General features: G+C 38.8%; 1 protein-coding gene and 1 pseudogene across 3 annotated transcripts in view; both read right to left on the reverse strand.

Annotated features, from left to right (window-relative positions):
* Positions 1 to 1,718: 1,718 nt before the first annotated feature.
* Positions 1,719 to 5,503, reverse strand: LOC114454640 (uncharacterized; annotated as a pseudogene).
* Positions 5,504 to 9,855: 4,352 nt separating this feature from the next.
* Positions 9,856 to 23,767, reverse strand: part of LOC114455454 (beta-galactoside alpha-2,6-sialyltransferase 2-like) — a 75,807-nt gene continuing 61,895 nt past the window's right edge. For all 3 annotated transcript variants that reach the window (XM_028436699.1, XM_028436700.1, XM_028436698.1), the window contains exon 7: positions 9,856 to 10,900. In XM_028436699.1, the coding sequence (XP_028292500.1) occupies positions 10,653 to 10,900 (248 nt within the window). In that variant the 3' untranslated portion in view covers positions 9,856 to 10,652. The remainder of the gene's footprint in view (positions 10,901 to 23,767) is intronic.

Consider the following 23,767-nt stretch of genomic DNA (forward strand, 5'->3'; position numbering starts at 1 on the left):
AACATCTGTTCCCCCTAGTTATGTGTGTTTAAAGAAAAGGTACATAAATGAGAACACAAGTGCACAGTTCATGGAAGCCATAGCAATGACACCAACATTGAGTGCTGAGACAGTTGATAATCTTCTGGATGAGTATAATAGAAAAGTCTGTAATGTCATAGATGTGGTGGCTCCAATCAAAACTAACAGAAAACCAAACACACAGAAAACACCTTGGAGGAGGACTGAGATAATGCAGAATTTGAAATCTGACTGTAGAAGAGCTGAGCGTAAATGGAGATCAACAAAACTCCAAATTCATCTAGAACTGTACAAAATAAGTCTGCGAAAATTCAATGATGGCTTGTTCAAAGCAAGGCAGCAATACTTTTCTGAAATTATTGCCAAAAATGTCAACAACTCTCGCACGTTGTTTTCTGTAATTGAAAAGCTCACAACCCTCCCAGATCAGATAGCCCCTGAATTACTGTCAGCTGGAAAATGCAATGAATTTGCTGTATATTTCAAGGAAAAAAATACAATCAATAAGGTCAAACATCAGAACAAACCAGCAAAATCACAAAAAGCTTGAACAGCTTCAACCACTGAGGGATGAGTCAACTACAATGTCAGAGTTTATTACAGTGAACCCAAAAACAATAGAGGAGACTGTTCAGGAGCTGAATCCATCAACGTGTTGCCTTGACACAATACCCTCAAACTTCTTTAAAACTGTTGTAAAGTCAATTGTCACTGATTTGTGTCAGATAATTAACTGCTCATTCCAATCAGGCACCGTACCAAAATCCCTGAAAGTAGCTGCTGTGAAACCTCTGTTAAAAAAGAGAACACTGGATGTCTCTATACTCTTCAACCAACTAAGTCAATTCTTAACATTCAACAAAATATTTGATAAATTTCAGTCAGGTTTTTGTTCTCATCACAGCACTGAAACTGCTCTTATCAAAGTGATCAATGACATAAGGTTGAACACTGATTCAGGAAAAGTATCTGTTCTCATTCTGTTGGATCTAAGTGCTGCATTTGACACCGTAGACCATACAATTTTGTTGCACAGATTGCAAACATGGGTTGGACTAAATGGAAAAGTAATGCAATGGTTTAAGTCATACTTGGAGGAGCGAAGCTATTTTGTAAGCATTGGAAACTTTGAATCTGACAGATTACCAATGTCCTGTGGGGTTCCTCAGGGATCTGTTCTTGGACCTCTTCTGTTTAGCCTTTATACGCTTCCTTTAGGACAAATTTTGCAGAACTGTAAGGTTGATTATCAGAGCTACGCAGATGACACACAACTATATCTATCACTGAACCCAGATGACTATGGTCCCATTGAGGTGTTGTGTGACTGTTTAGAAAAAGTAAACTGCTGGATGAGTAAAAACTTCCTTCAACTAAACCATGACAAGATGGAGGTGATTGTCTTTGGTAACAAGGAAAAGAGGACACTCTTGAGACACTCTTGAGACTCTGTAACTCCACACTGAGGATCCCACGGACCTGCAAGACAAAAGCCAGAAGGAGTACAGGAGCAAACACACAAGGGAAGAAGCAGACATAGAGGGAGTGTTAGAGAGAGAAATGGGACCCTCTCCGGTCCCTCTCTAACCTAAATGACCTCTCTCAACGCCCTCTCCAACCTCTCTCCAACCGAGCGTGCCAGACCCCCCCGGCAGTCTATGCCTATTGCATCTTAACTATGAGCTATGAGCTGGTTCCTAACTAAAAGCTTTACCAAAGAGGAATGTTTTGAGCCTAACCTTAAAGGTAGAGAGGGTGTCTGCCCCCCGAACCGTGGTTGGTAGATGGTTCCAGAGAAGTGGGGCCTGATAACTGAAAGCTCTTCCTCCTATACTACTTCTAGAGACAAATGGAACAACAAGTAGGCCAGCATTTTGAGAGCGTAGTGTTCTGAGGGGATTGTATGGCACTACAAGCTCCTTGAGATAGACTGGTTCCTGTCCATTTAGGGCTTTATAAGTGAGAAGAAGAATCTTGAATTCTATTCTATATTTTATGGGAAGCCAATGCAGAGAGGCTAATACAGTAGTAATGTGATCTCTTCTCCTAGTTTTAGTCAGTACACGTGCTGCAGCATTTTGAACCAGCTGAAGTGTCTTAAGCGACTTGCTTGGGCAGCCTACTAAAAGGGAATTACAATAATCCAGTCTGGAGGTAACAAAAGCATGGACTAGCTTTTCGGCGTCGCTCTGAGACAGGATAGATCTGATTTTAGCAATGTTACGGAGATGAAAGATGGCAGTTCTTGAAATTTTGTTTTATGTGAGAGTTGAAGGATAAATCCTGATCAAATAGAACCCCAAGGTTTCTGATGCTGCGTTCACACCAAACGCGGTTTCTGCGGGACCGTTCGCGTCTGTCGCGCGAAACCTTCCGCAAAAATGTTTCCCTATTTGCTTCATATTTGCGTCTGAAGCGAAGCTCCGCTCACCAGACTCCCAAACGGCGACAACCAGGCTCTGTTTGTTAACACCATCAACTATGGAGGACCCCCGTCAATTCACTGCTCCTAACCTCGGAAGGGGAAGAAACGTCGGCTTTCCTGGCTTCACCAGGTTAACCAGCGCCACATCCAACTCGGTGAGCTTCACTGACTGCTTCAGAAGCTACACCTGGATGATGACTGCTTCCAGCGGTACCTGTGGATGACCAGCGCCCGATTCGACGACCTGCTGGGTCGGATTGGCCCACGGATGTCCCGGCAGGATACCAACTACCGGAGCTCCATCTCTGCAGCCGAACGACTGTCTGTCTGTCTCCGGTAAGTTTCATAAGCAACCGAAGATACCATGATTCATTAGACACATCTCTCAAATACACAATAAGATAGATAGATACTATATTAATCCCAAGGGAATTTAAAAGCAGAATTATTAAAATTATTGTTTTCTGGAGATACCTATTCTGGGAGATAAGGCCTGCTTTATTATTGTCTTTATCATAAATATATTACAACTAAAATAAAAGTTAATCATTATAATAAATTATTTACTATTGTTATTTTTTGTCCTCTGGAGACCTATTCTGGAAGATGAGGCTTGTTTCATTAATATTTATTGTTTTTAACTCTTATTAATAAATCATTATTTATTTACTACTGTTAATTATTGTCATGGTAACACATTCTGGGAGATAAGGCCTGTTCTCTCTAATCTCTCCACCTTATATGCACACGTACACACACCCACATTATATATATCTGATTATCAATGATCTGAGCTTTTCTATGTTGATCACTGTGCAGGTATCTGGCCAAAGGTGACTCCTTCAGGACCACAGCTAACAGCTATGGACGAGAGGTCTTCACATCGTACTTCTCTACAGGAGCCGTTCCATGGCTAGACATATTGCACCAGCACACCCAAAACGACTATTTTAAGAGCCAACCACATACTTCTATAGAGCAAACTGCCTATTGTATTAACATGTGTATAATAAATATGGAAGAATGGGGAGAGAAACGTCTGTCAGCTTCATTTTTAACCAGAAAGAAATAATCACAGAAACCTCACCTCTGAAATTAATTTAAGGCATTAAAGGTCTCACAGAGAATCAATATGAGGAAACTATATATTCTTGTATGAACAAAATATATAACCTTGATGTGGTGTACACATAGCTGTTAAGATGCATTGATAGAAATTAAAAAGAAAGCAAAAGTACACTTCAAAATGTGTTTTTAATCAACAATTCTGAAAGAACACCATGTACATTAACATAATACCTCAATTTTAAACAAACTATTTACTTCAATATTATAATACTTACATAATAAACAAACTAGTATAAACAACTATTCACAATGTGGTTCCTGCCATGCAAAGAGTGCCGCCCACCCCAGCCCAATCCAAAACCTAATTAAAATTTTCCAAATTTAGTGTTACCGGATGATAATCAAGAAGTTTAAAACTTTGAAATTTAACGTTCCCTAAATTCTGGTGGCACTTTTTCCAGGATAGGAAGCAGGTCTCTGAAAAACATCTCATCCTCAGTCAGAGTTGGTGGTGAGGAGGTGGTCTCCTGAAGGTCTGTAGGATAAGCTGCTCCACCTCTCTTGGAAGGCCTTGGCTGGACCTCTTCTTTGCTCTTTTTCCTTAAAAATAAACAAACATTATATATATATATATATATATATATATATATATATAAAAGCTTATCAAGTCACTGTTACTTAAATAAGATCATAGATATATTTTAATTAAACATTAAATGAGGTAATGATCAACATTGTCATCACTGATATACCAAGCATTTATAGATACATTTTATTTATAACAGAATGCAAAACAACTTCATATCAGATGGTTTGGCTGCACTTGTTTCTGCAGGAGATGCTGCTGTAGCACCATCACCATCATCAGCATCTTCTCCTGCTCCCTGAGCACTATCTGTTCCCCCTCCCTGTCCTTCTCATCACTCATCTGATTGTTTACCTCTGAGTGACAGCAAACACAATATATGAAACACATTACTATAGATTTTAAATCACTATACTAGATTTAGATCCCCCCACTAGAAGAAGCCCTGTGATGCATAAAGGCCTGAATATTAACCTGGTATATATTTCTATATGTCTGCACTGATAAACAAACCTCCAGTCTCTGATGGTTGACCATACTCTGCGGTCCTGTCTTCCTCAACCCTCTACCCCATGTTGCTGCTTGTCTCAAACAAAGGGGTCGATGAAGGACATGACCACAGGGTATTTCCACCGTTTGGATGTTCCTGCAGCTGACCCACTACGCTTCTCCTGCCTTTTTTTTCCTCTCATAACCCATAAGTGAAAATAGCTGGTGTTAGCGGCTAATGCTATCCTCACTCACTGCCGACTTTCAAAGATGAAAACGACAGAGAGAACATTTACCTGCTGCTCCACCTCCTCGCTGATTCTCCTCCACACCAAATCCTTCCTTGTCCTGGTCCCGGTTAAAATAACAGGCCGTGTCATACAGCTCCCGGTGGTCACACACCGCTACGATTAGCTTCTCCTCAATGGTTGAACGGGTGAAAATACTGGTTTCCGTGTTGCCTGCCTGACGTCATTGCCAACAAGGACTCTGATTGGCCTTCGCTTTCCACGCGCGAAACAGTCCGCGCCGCCCCACCGGCGAATAATTCGCCTCCCAGCGCGTCTAAACCATTGACTTTGCATGTAATCTGTTCGCTTGTGCCGCAGAAACCGCGTTTGGTGTGAACGCAGCATAACAGTTGTGCTTCGTGCCAGAGTAATGCCATCTAGGGCAGTTAGGTTAGCATAGGTTTCTCTAAGGTGTCGTGGGCCCAGTACAATGACCTCAGTCTTGTCTGAGTTAAGAAGAAGAAAATTTTGGTCCATCCAGGCCCTAATGTCCTTTAGACAGGCCTCAAGTTTAGATAGCTGATTTGTCTCACCTGGCTTCATTGATACATACAGTTGGGTATCATCAGCATAGCAGTTAAAGTTAACAGAGTATTTTCTCATAACATTACCAAGGGGGAGCATATAGATACAGAAGAGGATTGGACCTAGCACAGAGCCCTGAGGAACCCCGTAGCTTACTTTAGTGTACACAGAAGACTTATTATTCACGTGTACAAACTGGTACCTATCAGATAGGTAGGACTTAAACCAGTTTAGGGCAGTCCCTGTGATTCCAAGTAATTCCTCTAATCTCTATAGTAGAATATAGTGATCTATAGTGTCAAAAGCTGCACTAAGATCTAATAAAACCAGCACTGAGAGTTGTCCTTCATCTGAAGCCCAGAGTAGATGATTAGTTACTCGAACAGGCTGTTATTTTGAAGGAAGTCACAGAGCTGAGCCGCCACAACTTTCTCAAGAATCTTTGAAATAAAAGGAAGATTAGATAAAGGCCTGTAGTTTGCTAAAGTGCTGGAATTAAGAGTAGGTTTTTTGAGAAGGGGTTTGATTACAGCTACTTTAAAGGACTGTGGCACGTAGCCTATTGATAGGGATATAATTATTGTCTCCAACAAAGATGGACAGACTAGGGGAACAACTTCTTTAAACAGCTTTGTTGGGATCGGATCTGAAAGGCAGGTCGATGGTTTGGAGGATGAAATAATAGAGTTAAGTTCCTGAAGTCCTATATGTGTGAAACAGTTTAGGTTAGGCCTATTTACATTTAATGGTACAGCAGGCCCAGGTGAAGGCAGGGAGTGGCTAATTTTATCTCTAATTTTATGAATTTTATCGTTAAAAAATGTCATAAAGTCCTCACAGCTGAGGGCTAGAGGAATCATGGGCTCAATAGAGCTCTGACTTTGTGTTAGCCTGGCTACAGTGCTGAAAAGGTACCTCGGATTATTTTTATTTTCTTCAATTAGTGAGGAGTAGTATGTAGATCGACTATGTCGTAAGGCTGTCATGTATTTACTATGGCTTTCTTGCCAGAGTATTCGTGACTCCTCTGTTTTATTGGAGCGCCACATTCTCTCTAATTTACGGGTTGTTTGTTTGAGTGTGCGAGTTTCAGAGCTAAACCACGGAGCTTTCCTCTGACGTTTAATAATTTTTTCCCTCAATGGGGCAATTGAGTCCAAGGTGGATTTTAGTAGACTAGCAGAGCGATCGACAAGCAGATCCAGTTGAGAGGGGTTATAGTTAATATCATAGTTATTTATTGGATGGTGCACTGAGTTTAAGGCAGCAGGAATGGCCTCTTTAAATTTAGCCACAGCACTATTGGACAGATTTCTACTCGTAACTATTTTATTGCACAGTGCGAGATCCTCTAAGATAATGTTAAAAGATATTAAAAACTGATCTGATAGCAGAGGATTTTCAGGGTAGACTTTTAGTTCATTAATATCAAGGCCATATGTTAGAACAAGATCAAGAGTATGATTTAAACGATGAGTAGCTTCATTAATAGTTTGAAAAAAGCCAACTGAGTCTATTAGGGACATAAAGGCTGAGCTCAGGCTATCACTATCTTTGTCAACATGGATATTAAAATCTCCTACTATCAGTATTTTATCAGAACTGAGGACTTAAGTTTGATATCAACTCAGAGGCGCAGCAATGCCCGCCCCCCAAGGGAAGGCCACAGCCATCCCACCAGCATCCCGGGCTGACAGGAGCCACCCGCGCCAAACCCAACGGGAGAGCAGGCACACTGCGAAAATGGAGGGGGGGGGGGAGGACGAGACAGGGGGACAGAGGGCAAGAGGAAAGAGTGGCAGAAAAACATGCAGGCCCCCAGCCCCAAGGGCCACCCAGACATGCACGGAGTTGGCAGGAGAGCAACACCAAACCGCCCAGGGACCACAAGAGCACCCGAAAGGGACGCACGCCCGAGCAGAGGCACCCAAAACACCCCAGCAACCCACCCAAGCCACCCAGGTCAAGGCCACCCCACAAGCCCATGGAGGTCCAGGACTACAGTTAGATCAGTGTGTTAGTAAAGAGTGGTGCTGGCAGTCACTTGCAGGCTAGTTCATCAGGCTAAAAACGAAAAATCAAGATTCAATGCATTTAGAAAAGGAGTCCAACGCTCCTCAAAGCAGGTTTTTTTTATTTTTTCTCAGAGCAGACGTCAAATTCACTGTCACCTCCGATGATTAAAGATGAGTCTGCAGATAGGTCCGATAACTCTGAAAAGACTCTGTGGAAGAATTCAGGGTCGTAATTATTGGGGGCGTAGAGGTGTAGAATTGTGAAACATTTATTATAGATTACCACTTTGATAATAATATATCTACCCTCTGGGTCTATGGTGGTGTTGATTATGTTAAAGAGTAACCTTTTGTTGAAAAGAACCGAGACTCCTCTTTGCCTGGAATTGAAACACAAATTAAATATCGTGTTAAAATTTGAGTCTGTCAGAGATTTTTCTTCTAATTTAAGTAAGTGAGTTTCTTGAAAGAAAGCAATGTCTGCATTTAATCTTGATACATAATCAAATATTTTAATCTTTTTAGCCTGTGAGCGAATACCACGCACATTCCAAGATGTTATTGTAAACTGAGACATGAAAAGGAGTGTGGTTTAGTCCATACGAATGTGAGCATAGCCAAGAGTCTGTGGGCATTTGTGCACAGCTGTGTCGTTAGAGATTTCGATGCAAGAAAAAAAGAGAATAAATACTTATCATGCGATACCACCACGGGGTAAGGGGCTGGGTTGAAAAGGTTAGTGAGAAGCACAAACATGCAACAGCAACACCCAGTACCAAAAGAACAAGACACGCAAGGGGTAATTATATAAAGTGTAGGAAGGGGGGGTATTGAGTGGATGTGGAAGAGTTGACATGGGGGTAGAGACTGTCCTGTGAGACTGTACGCGCCTATATTTGTTTTGCCAACATCTGTGCAAGCATATATACATACACACACACACACACACACACACACACACACACACGTATATATTTACACATATCCATGATTTTATTTTATTTCTCTTTTGAATTATTTCAGTTATTTTATATAAGCATATATATATATAGATACACACATACATACATTTTTAATTATTATTGTTTGTATTTAATTTTTTGTGTTTTTTTTATTTTGTTAATATACATATACATGTATAGATATACATACACACACATACATATATATATATATACAGACACACATTTTACCTTTCAAATAGTGCTACCTTGACTACACTATGAGTGGAGAATTATCCTTTGAATATTAACTCATAAATCTCCTGTTGTTGTTGTTTTTTTTTTCTTTGTTTGTTTGTGTTTTTTTGTTTTTGTTTTTTTTAAATGTTTTATTTTATTTTTCTTAGTAGAGCCATGGGGTGACATTAGAACAGCTGGCCATCAATGTAAAGCTTGTCTACGACCAGTTTGAAATTACGGTCTTTCTGTCAGTTTTCTTTGAAGATAGGATATAGGGTTTTTCTGCGTTAATTTATTTCTCGAGGGAACTGATCATTCATGCCGAATTGTGTACCTTTAAGTTCCCGACCTTTACTTTTAACCTGGATTTTCTGCTGAAAGTGTTCAAATTTGGCAATAATAGGGCGTGGGTGATTACCTCTGCGTGGACCGAGACGATGGACACGGTGAAAGGTGATGTTTTTCACGGTTTATGCCGGGATTTTAAGCGCAGACGATTTTCACCAGAGCCTCTGGGTCGTCGTTGGGGGTTTCTGGAATGGAGAATATTACGTTGTCTCGCATACTGCGAGATTGGATATCCAGGACTGTCTCATTAAGAAGCTTGTTTTAATTTTTCAGCTCTTTTACCTCCGAGGTCACCGCAGATAAAGCCAAATGGATATCTTGATTGACTTTTTGCAAGTCCTGAATTTGTTGGAATGCAAATTACAGGCTGGTTTTCATTTTCTGAAAATCTTGGTGCAGTAAATCAACCACACCCAGCCTCTTATTGATGGATTTTTTCGGCGTTTTGCTGACTTACCTGATGTGCTCGCGGCTTTCGGTCCGGTTTCCATTACGTACTCGGTGTAATATCGGTCGATGAACTCTTCGAGATCCTCCACTCTGGCTGATGAGAGGGCGCGTGGTCGGCTCTCGTTTGTGGCGTGGATTTAACGGTAAGAATCGTGTGAATATGTGCAGGTTGGTAGACTAGTCAAGGCAGCGAGCCGCCATGTTAAATTTTCACAGATTGTCACGTGACTCTCAGAACATCCCGCGTGACTTACCCCTCTCTACCTCCGTTAAAAAGCCTGTAATTTAAAAAAAAAATAAATAATTGTAATTAAACTTTGGTAATTGAGAACGTAATTGTAATTGACTCCATTGGGAATATAATAATAATTGTATGTAATCCTAATTCAGTTGTAATTGAATATGGATAATTGAAGATGTAATTGTAATTGAAAAATGTAAGTGACCCCAACCCTGGTTTCCAATGTCCATACTTTATTGTTTTTTCCATTTTTTTATTGTTTTTTAAAAGCTGTCTTACACACTGTTAGTATTGCATGTGTGTGAACAGTGGTAACATGGCAACCTGGGAAATTTAAGTTACATCTGTTCCAAGTACCCCATTTACTTTGAGCTGACAGTACCCAACCAAACACGTCAACAGGTGGCAATAAACTGGTTGTAGGTTGGTATACACAGGAGAGTAATCAACGTGTTTAGATTTTGCAGTAATAAAATCAAAATGGACTAAAAATGGACTAAAATTTTACATATGCAACATATGCTCCCCGTCATATGTAAACTTGGTAAGACTGTATGTTATATTTCAGACATTCAGCGTAAGTTAATCGATTATTTACAACCCTTTAAACCAGTACAAAATACTATAAAGACTCTTACCACTACAAACAGTGGAGTTATATTTACTACTGCAAAAGAACTGAGATTTGACCCAATCAAATCACACTCCATTAATTAAAAATCACCTGTTCCCATTGTGTTGCTTCCCCCACAGCTTGGGTGGCTCAGCTAAAGCACAGTTTCTTCTTCAGAGACTCTTCCTACTACCAGTCTCTAGTCAAGTAAACTATATTTATTCATTCTTTGATTAAAGACAAGCTCTATCATAAACCTCCATGTTGATCCCTCCCTGGAGGGCTATGGCTTATCTTCTTCAGGGTCTAATTTGATACTTCAGCCTCCTGCTTTGCAGGGGCTTTATTGCACCTCTCCCTTGGTCAACCGGAAAAGGCCTGAGTTTTTGGATTTCATGTCTCAGAAGTCACAGTTAAAGGTGCTGAAGCCCGGCAGAGTGGCACGCCCTTTCATCCGAAGGTCGCTCTCCAGGCCCGTGTTGATCAGCTGGATCAGGCTCTTCTCGAAGGTGATGGGATGGTAGCCGCCCGTTGTACATTCAATGTTGTGATACTTCTCAAAGTAGTGGCAAAGGCTCGTCTGCCTCGTGGAGGGAATGTATTCGTACACATGAACCTGCTCACAGAGCGCCATCATCAGGATGATTCCTGTAATGTGAGCAGAGACACAATTAGGACATTTTATGTTAACAGGGGCAACATTTTTCACATAAAATATTAAACTTTTGTGGTGTATCAGGGACGGTTTGTGTGCGGGTCTCTGGCCCAGTAAATACGCTCCTCAATAGTGTCTGTGCGCCTTGCTTTGAGTCTAATCATTTGCAGTCAATTATTTATTTTTTTATTTATTCAGTTAATTTCCGACATGGTTGCATTCACAGAAATTCATTTGACATTCAGAGCAAAATCACATCATTGTTTTTTTTTGTCCTTTTTCATGCCGGAAAGGGCGACGGAAAAAAGCATTATGCTTATCCAGATCCGTCCCCTAATTTGAACACAGATAATTTTACATCCAACCTCGTTTCTTCCCTTTTTTTTTTTTTTTTTTTTGTCCTTTTTTTTGTGATGTGTTCTCGTCTGCAGTCATTTTTCCTGTTGTTACTCCTCTTCACTGTCCTTTTCCTCCGTATTTCCTCGGGCTTTCTTTTCCAGTCGTTGTTTACGTTCCTCCAACTCTCCAAACGTGAAGTTCTTCTTCTTTCGGAGAACCTTCATATCCTCTGAAAGTCGCCTCAGCTTACGATCCATCCGGAGGGCACATGCACATACACATACCCCCATCATTAGCAGGCCAAAGATCATGACTCCTAGCAGATAGATGTCCTCCACATCTGGCTTCTCCCTCGTGCATCCATGACATATCCACCTGGGTATGTGTCCTTTGGACACGGTATTTCGTGCTGAAGCAATTGCCTCGTTGAGAAAATTTTGTCAATGGCGCTCAATGACCAGTTAATGAGTTCCATGTCGTCGCTGTAGCGTTCAATGAAGAGTTGACTTGAGATCTGTACGCATGTAGAAATGTACTCCTCGTTTTCTCCTTAAATTGTTTCAGATTATCGGACTGTTGTGTCTCTTCGTCAAGGCTGTTCTAGAGGTTCATGGCTCTATACACAGTACTATGTTTGCCAACGTTTGATATGACCCTGTTTGGTCTAAACACATTATTATGTCTGAATTCATAGGGATTTTGATTGTATGTGAAACGTTTTTGTATTCGATGTGGTAGTTTTTTTGATGCAGCCCTAAATGCGTGTATTTGTGTGTTGTAGTGTATTATTTCTTGCAGTTTTAGGTATTTTGACTTCTCAAATAAATTGTTTGTGTGTGCGTTGTGTGGTACTTTATGTAAAATTCTTATAGCTTTTTTTTGTTGTTTAAATAGTGGTTCAAGATACGTTTTGTAGTTATTACCCCATATTTCGGAGCAGTAATTTAAATGCGATGCTATGAGTGAAGAATAGATTGTTTTTAGTGATTTGGTATGTAGGATTTGTTGAAGCTCCCATAGGATGTAACTGCTTTTGGCAACTTTGTTTTTAACTATTTGTATATGTTTTTTCCAGGTCAGCTTGTCGTCCATCCACACTCCTAGTACCCTATATTCTTTTACTTCTTCTATTATTTCCATTTTTAGTTTCATTCTTATATCTACCGTTTTTTTTCTCTTTCCGAAATTAATGAATTTTGTTTTACTGACGTTTAGGGGTAGTTTATTTATATCTAACCAAGTTTGAATTTTTAATAGTTCCTCATTTGTTGACTCTATTAGAGTTTTAATGTCTTTGCCTGAGCATAGAATGGTTGTGTCATCTGCAAACAACGTTAGTTTGAGGCTATGTGAGACTTTGAAAATGTCGTTTATGTATAGAATGAACAGTTTTGGCCCTAAAATTGAACCCTGTGGAACACCACATTGTATAGTTTGGCATTTTGATATGTGTTCTTCAAAGTCAACATATTGTCTCCTATTTGTCATATAGCTTTTAATTAATTTTAAGGCGTTGTACTTTATTCCGTAATTTTGAAGTTTTTGTTCAAGAATATCATGATTAATTGTGTCAAAGGCTTTTTTTAGGTCCAGAAAAATTCCGAATACAAATAGTTTTTTTCTAATGCTTCTCTTATATTCTCCGTGATGTCAATTATAGCCATTGCTGTTGAACGTCCTTTTCTGAATCCATATTGTCCTTCATGTAGTATATTATTATCTTCTATAAATTTGTCGAGTCTGTTCATAAACAGTTTTTCCAGAATTTTTGATAATTGTGGTAATATTGATATAGGTCGATAATTAGTGAAATTCCATTTTTCTCCACCCTTGTAAATCGGTCTGATTTTTGCAATTTTCATCTTTTCTGGGAAAACACCATTCTTGAATGATAGATTACTTATATGTGTTAATGGCGGGGTTATTTCAGCTGTTATGGTTTTTATTAGACTCATAGTTAGATTATTAACGTCTCTGGATTTTTTTGAGGTACAGGTTGTGATTATTCTATCCACCTCTGCTTCTGTTACTTCTTCGAGTACAAGGTACTTATCAATGTCTTTCTTCTCATTGTCAAAATGGTTCCATTTAAGTGTTGGGTGTTTATTAATCCCTTTCTCCGTGTTTTTTCCAGTATTTATGAAAAAACTGTTGAGTTCTTGTGCTATTATGTTTTTATTGTATTCTTTTACATTGTTTATTATAAAATGGTCTGCATTTTTTTCTTTGCATTTGCGCATGGTTATGTTGTTTATTATTTCCCACAATTTTTTGTTTTTGTTTTTATTTTCTTTTAATTGCTTTTCATAATATTCTCTTTTTTTTCTCTTAGTAAATTATTAACTTTGTTTCTGTATTTTTTGTAACGTACTTCTGCTTTTAATGTTCTTTCTGTTATATATTTTTTATATAATATGTTTTTCTTTTTGCATACGTTGGCTATTTTCTTATTAATCCATGGTACGTTGTTTATTTTACTTTTGGTTGTTATTTGTTTCAAAGGGCAGCATTTATCGTATATTGTCGTTATTGTGTCTGTAAATGTGTCATATGCTGTATCTACATCTCCTTCCTTGAAGACAGTTTCCCACGTCTCTCTTTTTATCTGTTGTTTAAAGTTTTCTAGTTGTTTTTCTCCTTCCAGTCTTCTGTATGTCTGTGTGTTATGATTTTCACGGTTCTTCTTCTCTTTTGTGTTTAGTATCATAAATATTGGTAAATGATCAGAGATGTCATTTATTAATATACCACTCTTTACATCTGTGTTTTGTATGTTTGTGAAGATGTTGTCTATCAGTGTTGAGCTGTGTTTATTAATTCTGGTTGGTTTCGTTATGAGAGGTTTTAATCCATTTGTGTACATGTAATTAGTAAAGTCTTCAATGTGTGTATTTTTTAAAGGATTTAAAATGTTTATATTGAAGTCTCCACATATCAGTAATCTCTTATATTTAATTTCTTCTATCATTTTAGTTAGTTTCTCATTAAATATGTCTATTTTACAGTCAGGTGCACGATACAAACAACAGATTATTATCTTACGTCCCTCTGGACTTGTAATTTTCACTGTTATACATTCCATTACTTCTTCCACAGTTAAACTCAAAGACTCTATAATCTCCATCTCTATATTTTCTTTTATGAATAGTGCCACCCCTCCTCCTGGCTTGTGTAATCTGTTCTTATAGACAAATTTATATCCTTTTATCATAAAATCCATGCCTTTTTTTTCTGTCATCCAAGTTTCTGATAGTGATATTTTCCACTTTGAAGTCATTCTCTGTGTAGTAATGGCTGTTCGTGTATTGTTTCCAATGTGAAAAGTTGTTTGGGTCCACTTCGTCTACTTGATTAATCTCCCGTTGTTGATGTTGATGATGTTGTGGATGATTTTTAGCGATTCTGTCCATATCCATGATTTCTATCAGTGTTCTTGGCTTTTAGGTACCTCATTCGTATTTTTCCAGGTCTTCCATCCTTTGGAGTAGAACGGGTTTTCCATTTTCTCCTCCTAGGGGTGTAATGTAAATCCTGCAGCCTCTGGTCCAAGTTTTCACAATTTTCCCTCCTTTCTTCAGTTGGCGTGCTTTCCATGCGATACTTGCATTCTGCTTCGTCAGGTTCTCGTTCATAAACACCATCGTTCCCACAAGTTTTTTTCCTTGTTTCATTATTTCAGCTTTATATTTCACGTTGGTAAATGTAATTTTCACATCTCTGGTGTCTTTGCGTTTTGGCAGCAGCTGGCAGTAGTTGATGTTGTCAGGGTTCACTTCAATACCTTTCGAGTCCAGGTAATCAATCACCTGTTCTTCAATCGATTTTTCGTCTTCGATGGTCGGATCCTCTGTTTGTCTTGTTGCACTGGCGTAGCTCCTTGGCCTTATCTTTAGGCCCGTGATGATGACATCCTTTTCTCTTTCTTTTCTTTCCAAATCTTCAACCCTCGCATCCAACGTTTTTATCTTTTCAGCATTCTTTACATTTTCTTCTTTCAGTACCTTGACATCATTCTCCAGTATTTTCAATGATTTCTCCAGGGCATTCGTCATGTTCTCCATCTCCATTTTTGTTGGCATGTTCTGGGCCCAGTTTTCTCTCTCTTCAGATGCAGCTGGTCGCTGCTCGCTGGTAATCAAGGTCGCGTTATCAGACGGGAGTATAACATTCACGGAGCTCTGAAAAACACGTCCGCTCTCTTCCTTGGCTCAGGAAAAAAAAAAAAAAAAAAAAAAAAAAAAAAAAAAACCCTGAAAAAAGGGTCTCTTTTTTGAGAAAAAAGAAACACGCAGCTCAGAAAATTGATGGGTGGATAAAGAGACTTGCTTGTTATGGTTGTCTGGGGATGTTTCTTAATGCAGCACATAAAGGCCATGCAACAATAAGAGCTTTAAAGTAATGAAATAAAACATGTACATGTGGCAATATGCACCTATTCATCTTGGTTGCTACACGCCAATAATCAAGAAAGAAGAAGAGACAATAGCAAAAGCAGACAATATATAACAACAATCACTAAAGATTGCACTTACAGCAGTTCATTCTCAAGCAAACACTTGTCAGTGCTCAGCAGGACTTCAAACCTCTCTGAGAAAAAGACATAAATATTCTATGAAGAATAAGAGCTTGTCTGCTGCGGGAAGTTCAAACACTGATATGTTGCTAACCTAAAGTTCAATGAGTTTTCTTATATAATATGCAGAATTGTTCTTATGTTGGTACTTTTTCATAGTGTTCTTGTACCATTACAATCAATATTAGTGGATGAGACACACAAATCATTTAAGTTGATCAGTTTAGTAACTAAGGGCCACCAGCCCTGAATGTTGCCACACTTTTTAGGACAAATCATGTACATCTAACCAGGGGCGTCTCACTCATGGGGGATGCGGGGGATGTGACACCCGCACTTTCAAAAAAACAAAAATGCATCCCCCTCACTTTTTACAGAGGGATTCATTGTTGAAAATGTATTAGTCTGTTCCGAAAAGGTAAACAAAGAGTTAATGTGGCAAAAACAGAGTAAAAAGTGATTAAAATGGGCCAAAAGCAGTCAAGAGTGGCAAAAAAATTACAAAAAAGAGGAAACAGGTGGTATGTAATGGCAAAAGGTAGCATAAATGAGCAAATGTGGCTAAGAATAATGAAGAAGGGCAAAAATGCAAAAATGTGGAACAAAAAGAGGCAAAAATGTAATAATGTTATTTATTGGGCAAAAGGTAACTTATTTGGATGAAAAGTGGCAAAAATGGGTTAAAGAAGTGACAACAATTGGATAAAAGTGTCAAAAAGAACTTGCAAAAGTTGACAAAAAAATCATGAATAAATGCAATATTTATATGTGAAATATTATTTTAAATGTGCTCGGATCGGGCCAACCATGGTTTCAACGGATAGGTCTGGTCCCCCCGAGTCCGAATATGTGCTTGGTTTTTGGCTAGAGTCTGAACTGGGCGCGGAAAGTTGGTGATTTCCCCCTTGAATACGCAGTATTTTATTTTGAAAATAACCTGGATATTTTATTTTGTGTCTATGTACTACTTCATGTCCCACACAGGCTTATTTTTGTTGACTTGCTGCAGCACAGCTCCAGCATCCAGCAAAAATAGAAGTGCTGCGTATTTGCTGCAGAGGGCAGCAGCATGACTCAGCAGTGACAATGCCGTGCTGGAGCAGATTTGCATGCTGTGGAAATTGACACATTGACTTTAATGGAAACCTGTCAGTTGTGTTGCTGTTTTGCAGCAGTTGCGCATCCAGTGGAAATCCAGGGTGACAGAGAAAATCATCGCATAGATATCATATATAAAGGCTCGATGTCTCGTATCTCCAATGGAGTTGCACGTCCGCACTGGCGGCCATCTTGTCCCGGTCAGCTCGCTCACCCATAATATTTTGTCGTAGTGGTGCATGTACTTTTTAAATAACAATAACTTTTCAAACGTTTTAGTTTGTTACAACACTGCACTTATGGATAATTATGTTACACTTCTGTTGAATAGTTTTGGATGACCTACTTATTTTCCCATTGGACTTCAGATAGGTGCAATGAATACACACACACGTTATTAATATGTCAAATCAATATATGAGCTAGCAAAACTTGGCGTACAGACTGGCAACAGAAGATATATGTATACTTTTATTATAGGAATTTTACTGTGATAATTTTAATTATTACATGTTTAGTTTAAACAAGTATTAATTCAAAACATTGTACCATAGTTTTATTTCATAAATGTGACATTTTTTTGCAATAAAAAATATCCTTTTACAAATATACATCAAGAAATACTGCATGTTGAAATCCCAGAAAAAGACTACTGTGGAGGTACACATGGAGGACAGAGATAAGAAATGACCCAAAAAACATAGTGGAATCAATAAATATTATTTATTACATAAGGATACCTCACGTGATACTTTAAGAATAACCACATTAAAATAGTAGTAAAAAAAGTGTTTGATTATTGTGTCAAAAACAATCTTGCAATTCTATTATGTCAGCCCTACTGTTCCTTTGTGACAGGACCTGTATTGTACATACTTCCACTAAGTAACTAACGATTATCCTAAATATAGTCATAATATTGTTATATCTTACATGTGAAATGTGATCCAACAGAATGCTGAATTGAGCATCTGTAGGCTGCACAACCTTCACTTCAATCTTTACTCAGCATTTTGCTAAAGGAATCATAATGTAAGATGTTTTTTAACAAACTTTAACAAGTTAAAATCTGGTGGTCTCAGCCTTACACAACTATGCTGCATGATTAAGTCGTTTTTTGAAGAGAGAAGCTGCGATTTTAACATTTGAAAACATCCAGAATGGTAGCCACGTTAATAGTGTTTGTTAGAAAACAAACCGTATGCAAATCCGTCGAGATTTTAGCAAGATAAAAGTATTTACGCTAGGCAGATCACTCACCTTCCCTCTGGTTCCACAGACTTCGCCAGAGAGCTGCCCGGGTCAAGATGGCCGCCGGTGATGCCATGGCAGAATCAGCCGTCTATGTATTATCGCCCGTACATTCCGCGGTCAGGACCCCTTAGCGGCATCTTTTTCTCTCATTTAGTGAATCTTTGTTGTCGTTTTGTGTGTTGCTGGTAATAGTAAGTGTTTTTCTCTCTTAGTGCTTGTGTTTTTGGTGTCATTTTGTGTATTTTGTTTGTTGCCTTTTCTTTTTATTATTAAGTATATTTCTCTCTTATTTTGTGTTTTTGTTGTCATTTGGTGAGTTGCTGGTAATATTTAGTATGATTATCATTTTTACCTTAAAATAAAAATAATAAAACCCCTTATTTTTAATGCTTTCATTTTTCAATTTTCCACTCTCTCTCGCTCAAAGTTCCTCCTGGACAGGTCTTTGGACTGAGGGAGGAAACCAAGCTTAGGAAAAGTGAATGGTCTTTTTAATGACATGATAGGAGAAGTTATCCTTCTCCCTGTTTCAGTTTTATAGGTGTTTCCTGGTTACGTTTCACTGCAACCGCTGGTCATTGGAGAATGGCAACCTCTCAATAGCCTCCAAGACGACAGTGATTCATCTGAACCGCCGCGTCTACAGAAACACCGTGGCCTGCACTGCCCACATCTCCATGGACACACTCAACCAGGGCTTCAGCAACGTGGGCACCAAAAACACAACCCCACCCGAAGCCACACCCTGAGGCACGAGTGAACTGAGCTCCATGGCTACATTTGCAGCTGTGGAATGTGGTCTAAGCCTCGCAGCATTTAGTTACTCAATGTACCTGATGTGTGATCTTGTGTTCCTTGCAAGGAGAATCATTTTGTGTCCTCTGAGTTTCTAGGTGTTTTTTCCAGAAGCAGGCATCTCAAATGCAACTAGATACTTGTCTTTACACTGTAATATTCATTTGGACTTTACTTTTTTTACCAACTTAACTCATTCAGTGCCAGCCATTTTCAGAATTTCTACCCCCCTCAGTGCCACCCGTTTTAGAACATTTTGACTGATTTTTAAAATCCCACAGAATATTTTGTACTATGACCATTTGAATTCTGACACCAAATTTTGAAAGATTGAAGTCTCTACTTTCATCAACAAAAAAAAGTTGTTGCTTGTTTCGTTCTTCCGGAATCAGCAGTTGAATACAACAAGTTTTGCACAAATTGCCAGTTTCAGAGGAAAAAGTTGAGTTTTTTTTTTTTTGCTTTATTGAAAACTATAACATCTGAACATTGGTTTCCTTCTAAAAAAAAAAAAAAAACAACACTGATGTAACAGTGTCAATTATATATGCATGTAAACTATTTTGTTATAATTACACAAAATCTGTCATCTTAAGTTTATTTTATTTTATTAGTTCATACCTGACCAGTTGGGCCTCCAAATCAGTATGTGGAACCTTAATTTATGTGTGTATCCCCACTTTCAGTTTTTAATGTAGCACTTCCGCCTATGTCTTGTTTTCCCGCGCCTTTACCTCTTCCCTTTTGTTTACAATCTCCGTGTGAGAGGTAAGCGGCTTTGCTGTCCAGATAAAAATATCTTTATTAGTTATGTTTCCTAGTTAGTTGGCTGAATTAAACCTGTTCTAAAGTGCTTCCGATGTACTGTAACACATGTTTATGTCATTTGTTTTGTATAGGGGCATGTTTATGGGGAAAACTGACTGGAGGATTTGTGTGTGTGTTTCTGCTGCTGTCAGAATAAAATATCTCTAAACACAACACAGAGTCTCGACCGGTTACACTGAGACAAAGCTTAACATTGTTATTATTTTGCTATCTGTGTTGCTTACTGTAATTTGTTGCTTACTGTAATTTGTATATTTGCTCCCCCGCGTCCATCACACAGACGTAACTTTCTCTTCCTCCCGACACACAGAGATGATCCGTTTAACCCAGTTAGTTGATCGTTCTCTCTCACCATCGCCACACTCTCAATAGTCCACTTGGGTCCACACATGTTCTGGTCGAGTGTGTGCGTTGCTGTGAGCTGGTGAGAACTTCAGCATCAGCTCTCATAGCACCATTTTCTGTTTCGCAAACTCCTTTCCTCTCCTTCTGAGCTCTGCCCATCACGGGTGATCTCTCATCTGCTACCACCTACACGTCATCTATTATTTTGCTATCTGGTTCACAGTTGAATGCTACTGTATTCTGTATCTGCCCCCCCCTTTGTTCTTTTGTCAAGAATGAGCGCTCATCAGAGGCTACACCTTACAGGCGCCTTCCGGGTTCTCATGAATGCTTATCCAATCACAGGACGGTAGATGTCAACTTCAGAGTAAGACCTCTGAGGTGGCCTAGGTGTTGCAGACTCAAGAGCTGAATGGCTATTGCTACTGACTGTGAGAGTGAATAGAGCATATACTCACATATTGAGTAATGAGTAGCTAGTTAACATGGCATAGATTGTTCATTGGAATTTTTATAGCATAGACTGGGCATGTCTTAACTGCTCCAGGGGCCCCGCCCATAATCAAGGCATTTTATCATTTTCCCTCCAAGAGACAGGTCAGGAGAAAGAAGTGGTTTAGTTACTCATTAAAAATACTTAAATGACGTGTCAAAATATACTAATCTGCGATTCCCTGATTTTTTTTTAATTATGAAAAAAATATTGAACAAATTAACAATTAAATTTGAGTTTGCAGGTGAATCAAATGGCTCTGCATCACGGCCAGTGACATAAATCTCATGACGCAAAAAATAAATCATGATATTTGTTGCCAACCCTTTTAACAGTCAATTTTTATCGATTTTATCAATTCGTTGTTGCAGCCTTTGTAGAAACTAATGTAAACTGCACCAAAATCAACGACTTGTAGTCAAAACCTGCTGAACATGGCTGCTCTCTGAAGATTGTACTTTGAGATATAAAATCGTGCAAAAAAATTCTATAAATGTTGTAAAGAAAAGTTAAAATATTTTGTTTTGTGGAAATACTTTAAATTATGATTAATGTTAAATATGTTACTAGTACAGGTACCCTTTAAATTCATGAACCTGTTTTTATTGTTTTTGCTTTCCTGCAAGTAGCACATTCACTTAAAAAAAACAAAAAAACAACGCAACTAAAAAAGTCCTTCATACTGCTGTTATAAAAGAAGAAGAGAAAAAGAGATAGTTTATTTTTTCTTTAAAGCAGTTTTGTTTCGCCTGTCAAAGAGTGCCAAAGAGACATTTGTCTACAGTTGAAGAGATGATCGAAGGAATTGATACAACGTACTTCTCTGGAATAAAGAAGATTCCACAGAGATCTGAAATAAAGCAAACAATCTGGACGTGTTCATGGCATGATTGATTGAGAAGACTGCTGAGTCAAATGCACTTTGTGACACTTTGACTGGAGCTCACCTGACATAAGAATCAGAGCATGTTGGAGCTGTAGAGAAATGCTATAAATGTTGACTGACTTCTATTGTATTTTTTTGGATACATTTATTTTGATTAAACATTGTTGTGACCAAGAAAAACTGACTGCAGATGGATTGGGCAAAAAAATAAAAATAATTCAGGTTTCCCTTTGTTTACATTTTTGATACAAATATTTAAAAAAACAACACACCGTTTAGCGATTAAAAGCAATGTAATAAGAAAAGAGCTGCAATCTATCTATATACTGTCACTATATGTTGGTTTATATTTCCAAAAGTATTACTTACAATTAAATTTATTAAATACATTTCATAATTTAATAGTTAATTGAAGAAGTGCACAGTACAAAAACTAAAAGAGCTGAAAATCATGACACTATATTATAAAGCACATTTCATTTCACAGATAAAAAAATGTGCTTGTCATTTTAGAAAACAATTAAATACATTAATTTTGTAAGCTTCCTGGGATTCTACCAGCATGCACTGTAACGCTTAGTTTTTGCAGTTTTAGCTCAGTTTGAAAACTGTGTGCAGTTATTCATGTGATGGTGAAGGATGCTACCCAGAGGGTTGTCATTGGTAGACTATAAGAAGAACAATCATTCAAAAAAGAAAAAAATATCAAGAAAAGAAATAAAGGAAACAGACAGAAGAAGAAGAAATAAAAACACTGAGGACTTCACACTGCAACCTCCTTGTAAGTCAAGGTTGCTGATTTCAGCCCAAGAGGCCCTAAACTTTCAGTGGAGAGATTGCACGTTCTCTCTGATCTTACATATTTGTTCTAATGATTAAATAAATGACCATAAGGAAGTGAGATTTCACTGCTTTCTGGTATTCAGTTATGAAATGTCGTGGTGTTACAGAATAATAAGCAGTGTTTGGAATAACGGCGTTTAAAATAACGGCGTTAGGTAACAGCGTTTGTTTTTCAGTAACGGGGTAATCTAACTAATTACTTTTTATGCCGTTACAACGCCGTTATTGTTACTGAACGCGAAATGCAGTGCGTTGCATGCATTGATTGAATAAACTGTGATCCGAAAGCATCTCCGGCTTCTTACACAGCTGTTGTGAGGAGGTGGGTCAAAAACAAGGTGAGCGATCATGATTGGCTAAGGCGGCGTCATGTTCCATGGTAGCCAATCAGAGCCAGTGTTTTTACACATGTGCCAGCACAAGGAAGTGGGTTAAAAACGAGGTAAGCCAATCAGAGACAGTGTTTTGACACTGTGCCAGCAGCCCAGCACATGCGCCACACACACACTACAGATTTGATGGAGCAGCAGAGATGGCGAGCGTGGAGGAGTCGGATGAAAACTTGGCATTTTTAAGGTGGCGTTACAAACATTACTTCAAATTAATTATGGTCAAAGGTGAGAACGTGCAGGTGAAGTGTACATTATGTCCAGGAGAGAAGACTTTGTCCACATCCGTTGTAAGTAACTCAAATTTAATGAAGCACCTCACGACAACACACGCATCTACAAAGCTAGTAGCCAAAAACACCGATTCCTCAACCACAGATGATAGCGCGCCATCCACGAGCAAAGAAGGACACGGAGCAAAGTCGCCCAAGCAGCAAAAGCTGGATCTTTCTGCCTCACAGTCACAACAACAAAAGGCTATGACACAGGCTGAAGTCCACCGTATGATAGGCAGGTATGTGGTTAAATGTATGTTGCCATTATAGACGGTGGAGAATGATTCATTTCGAGCCATTATTGCTAAAATACCAAAGAAAGCAGGGGCGTGTACGCCATGCACAAAGACGTTTGCAAAATACCTAAGTGTTGAGTACTCCAAAATGAACACAGAGCTTAAAAAGAGTTTTGAAGAGTTAGAATTTTTGTCTACAACTGCAGATATTTGGACTGCGCACAACTGCAGTTACCTCGGTGTGACCGCCCACTGGTTAGATCCACACAGCTTATGCTACGTTCACACCAAACGCGTTTTCTGCGGGACCGTTCGCGTCTGTCGCGCGAAACCTTCCGCAGGATTCGCGGGATCAAAAAATGTTTCCCTATTCGCTTCATTCGCGTCTGAAGCGAAGCTCCGCCCACCAGACTCCCAAACGGCGACAACCAGGCTCTGTTTGTTTCCACCATCAACTATGGCGGACCTCCGTTAATTCACTGCTCCTAACCTCGGAAGGAACGTCG

Source organism: Gouania willdenowi, chromosome 21, assembly GCF_900634775.1.
Source record: "Gouania willdenowi chromosome 21, fGouWil2.1, whole genome shotgun sequence".
Classification (NCBI taxonomy): Eukaryota; Metazoa; Chordata; class Actinopteri; order Blenniiformes; family Gobiesocidae; genus Gouania; species Gouania willdenowi.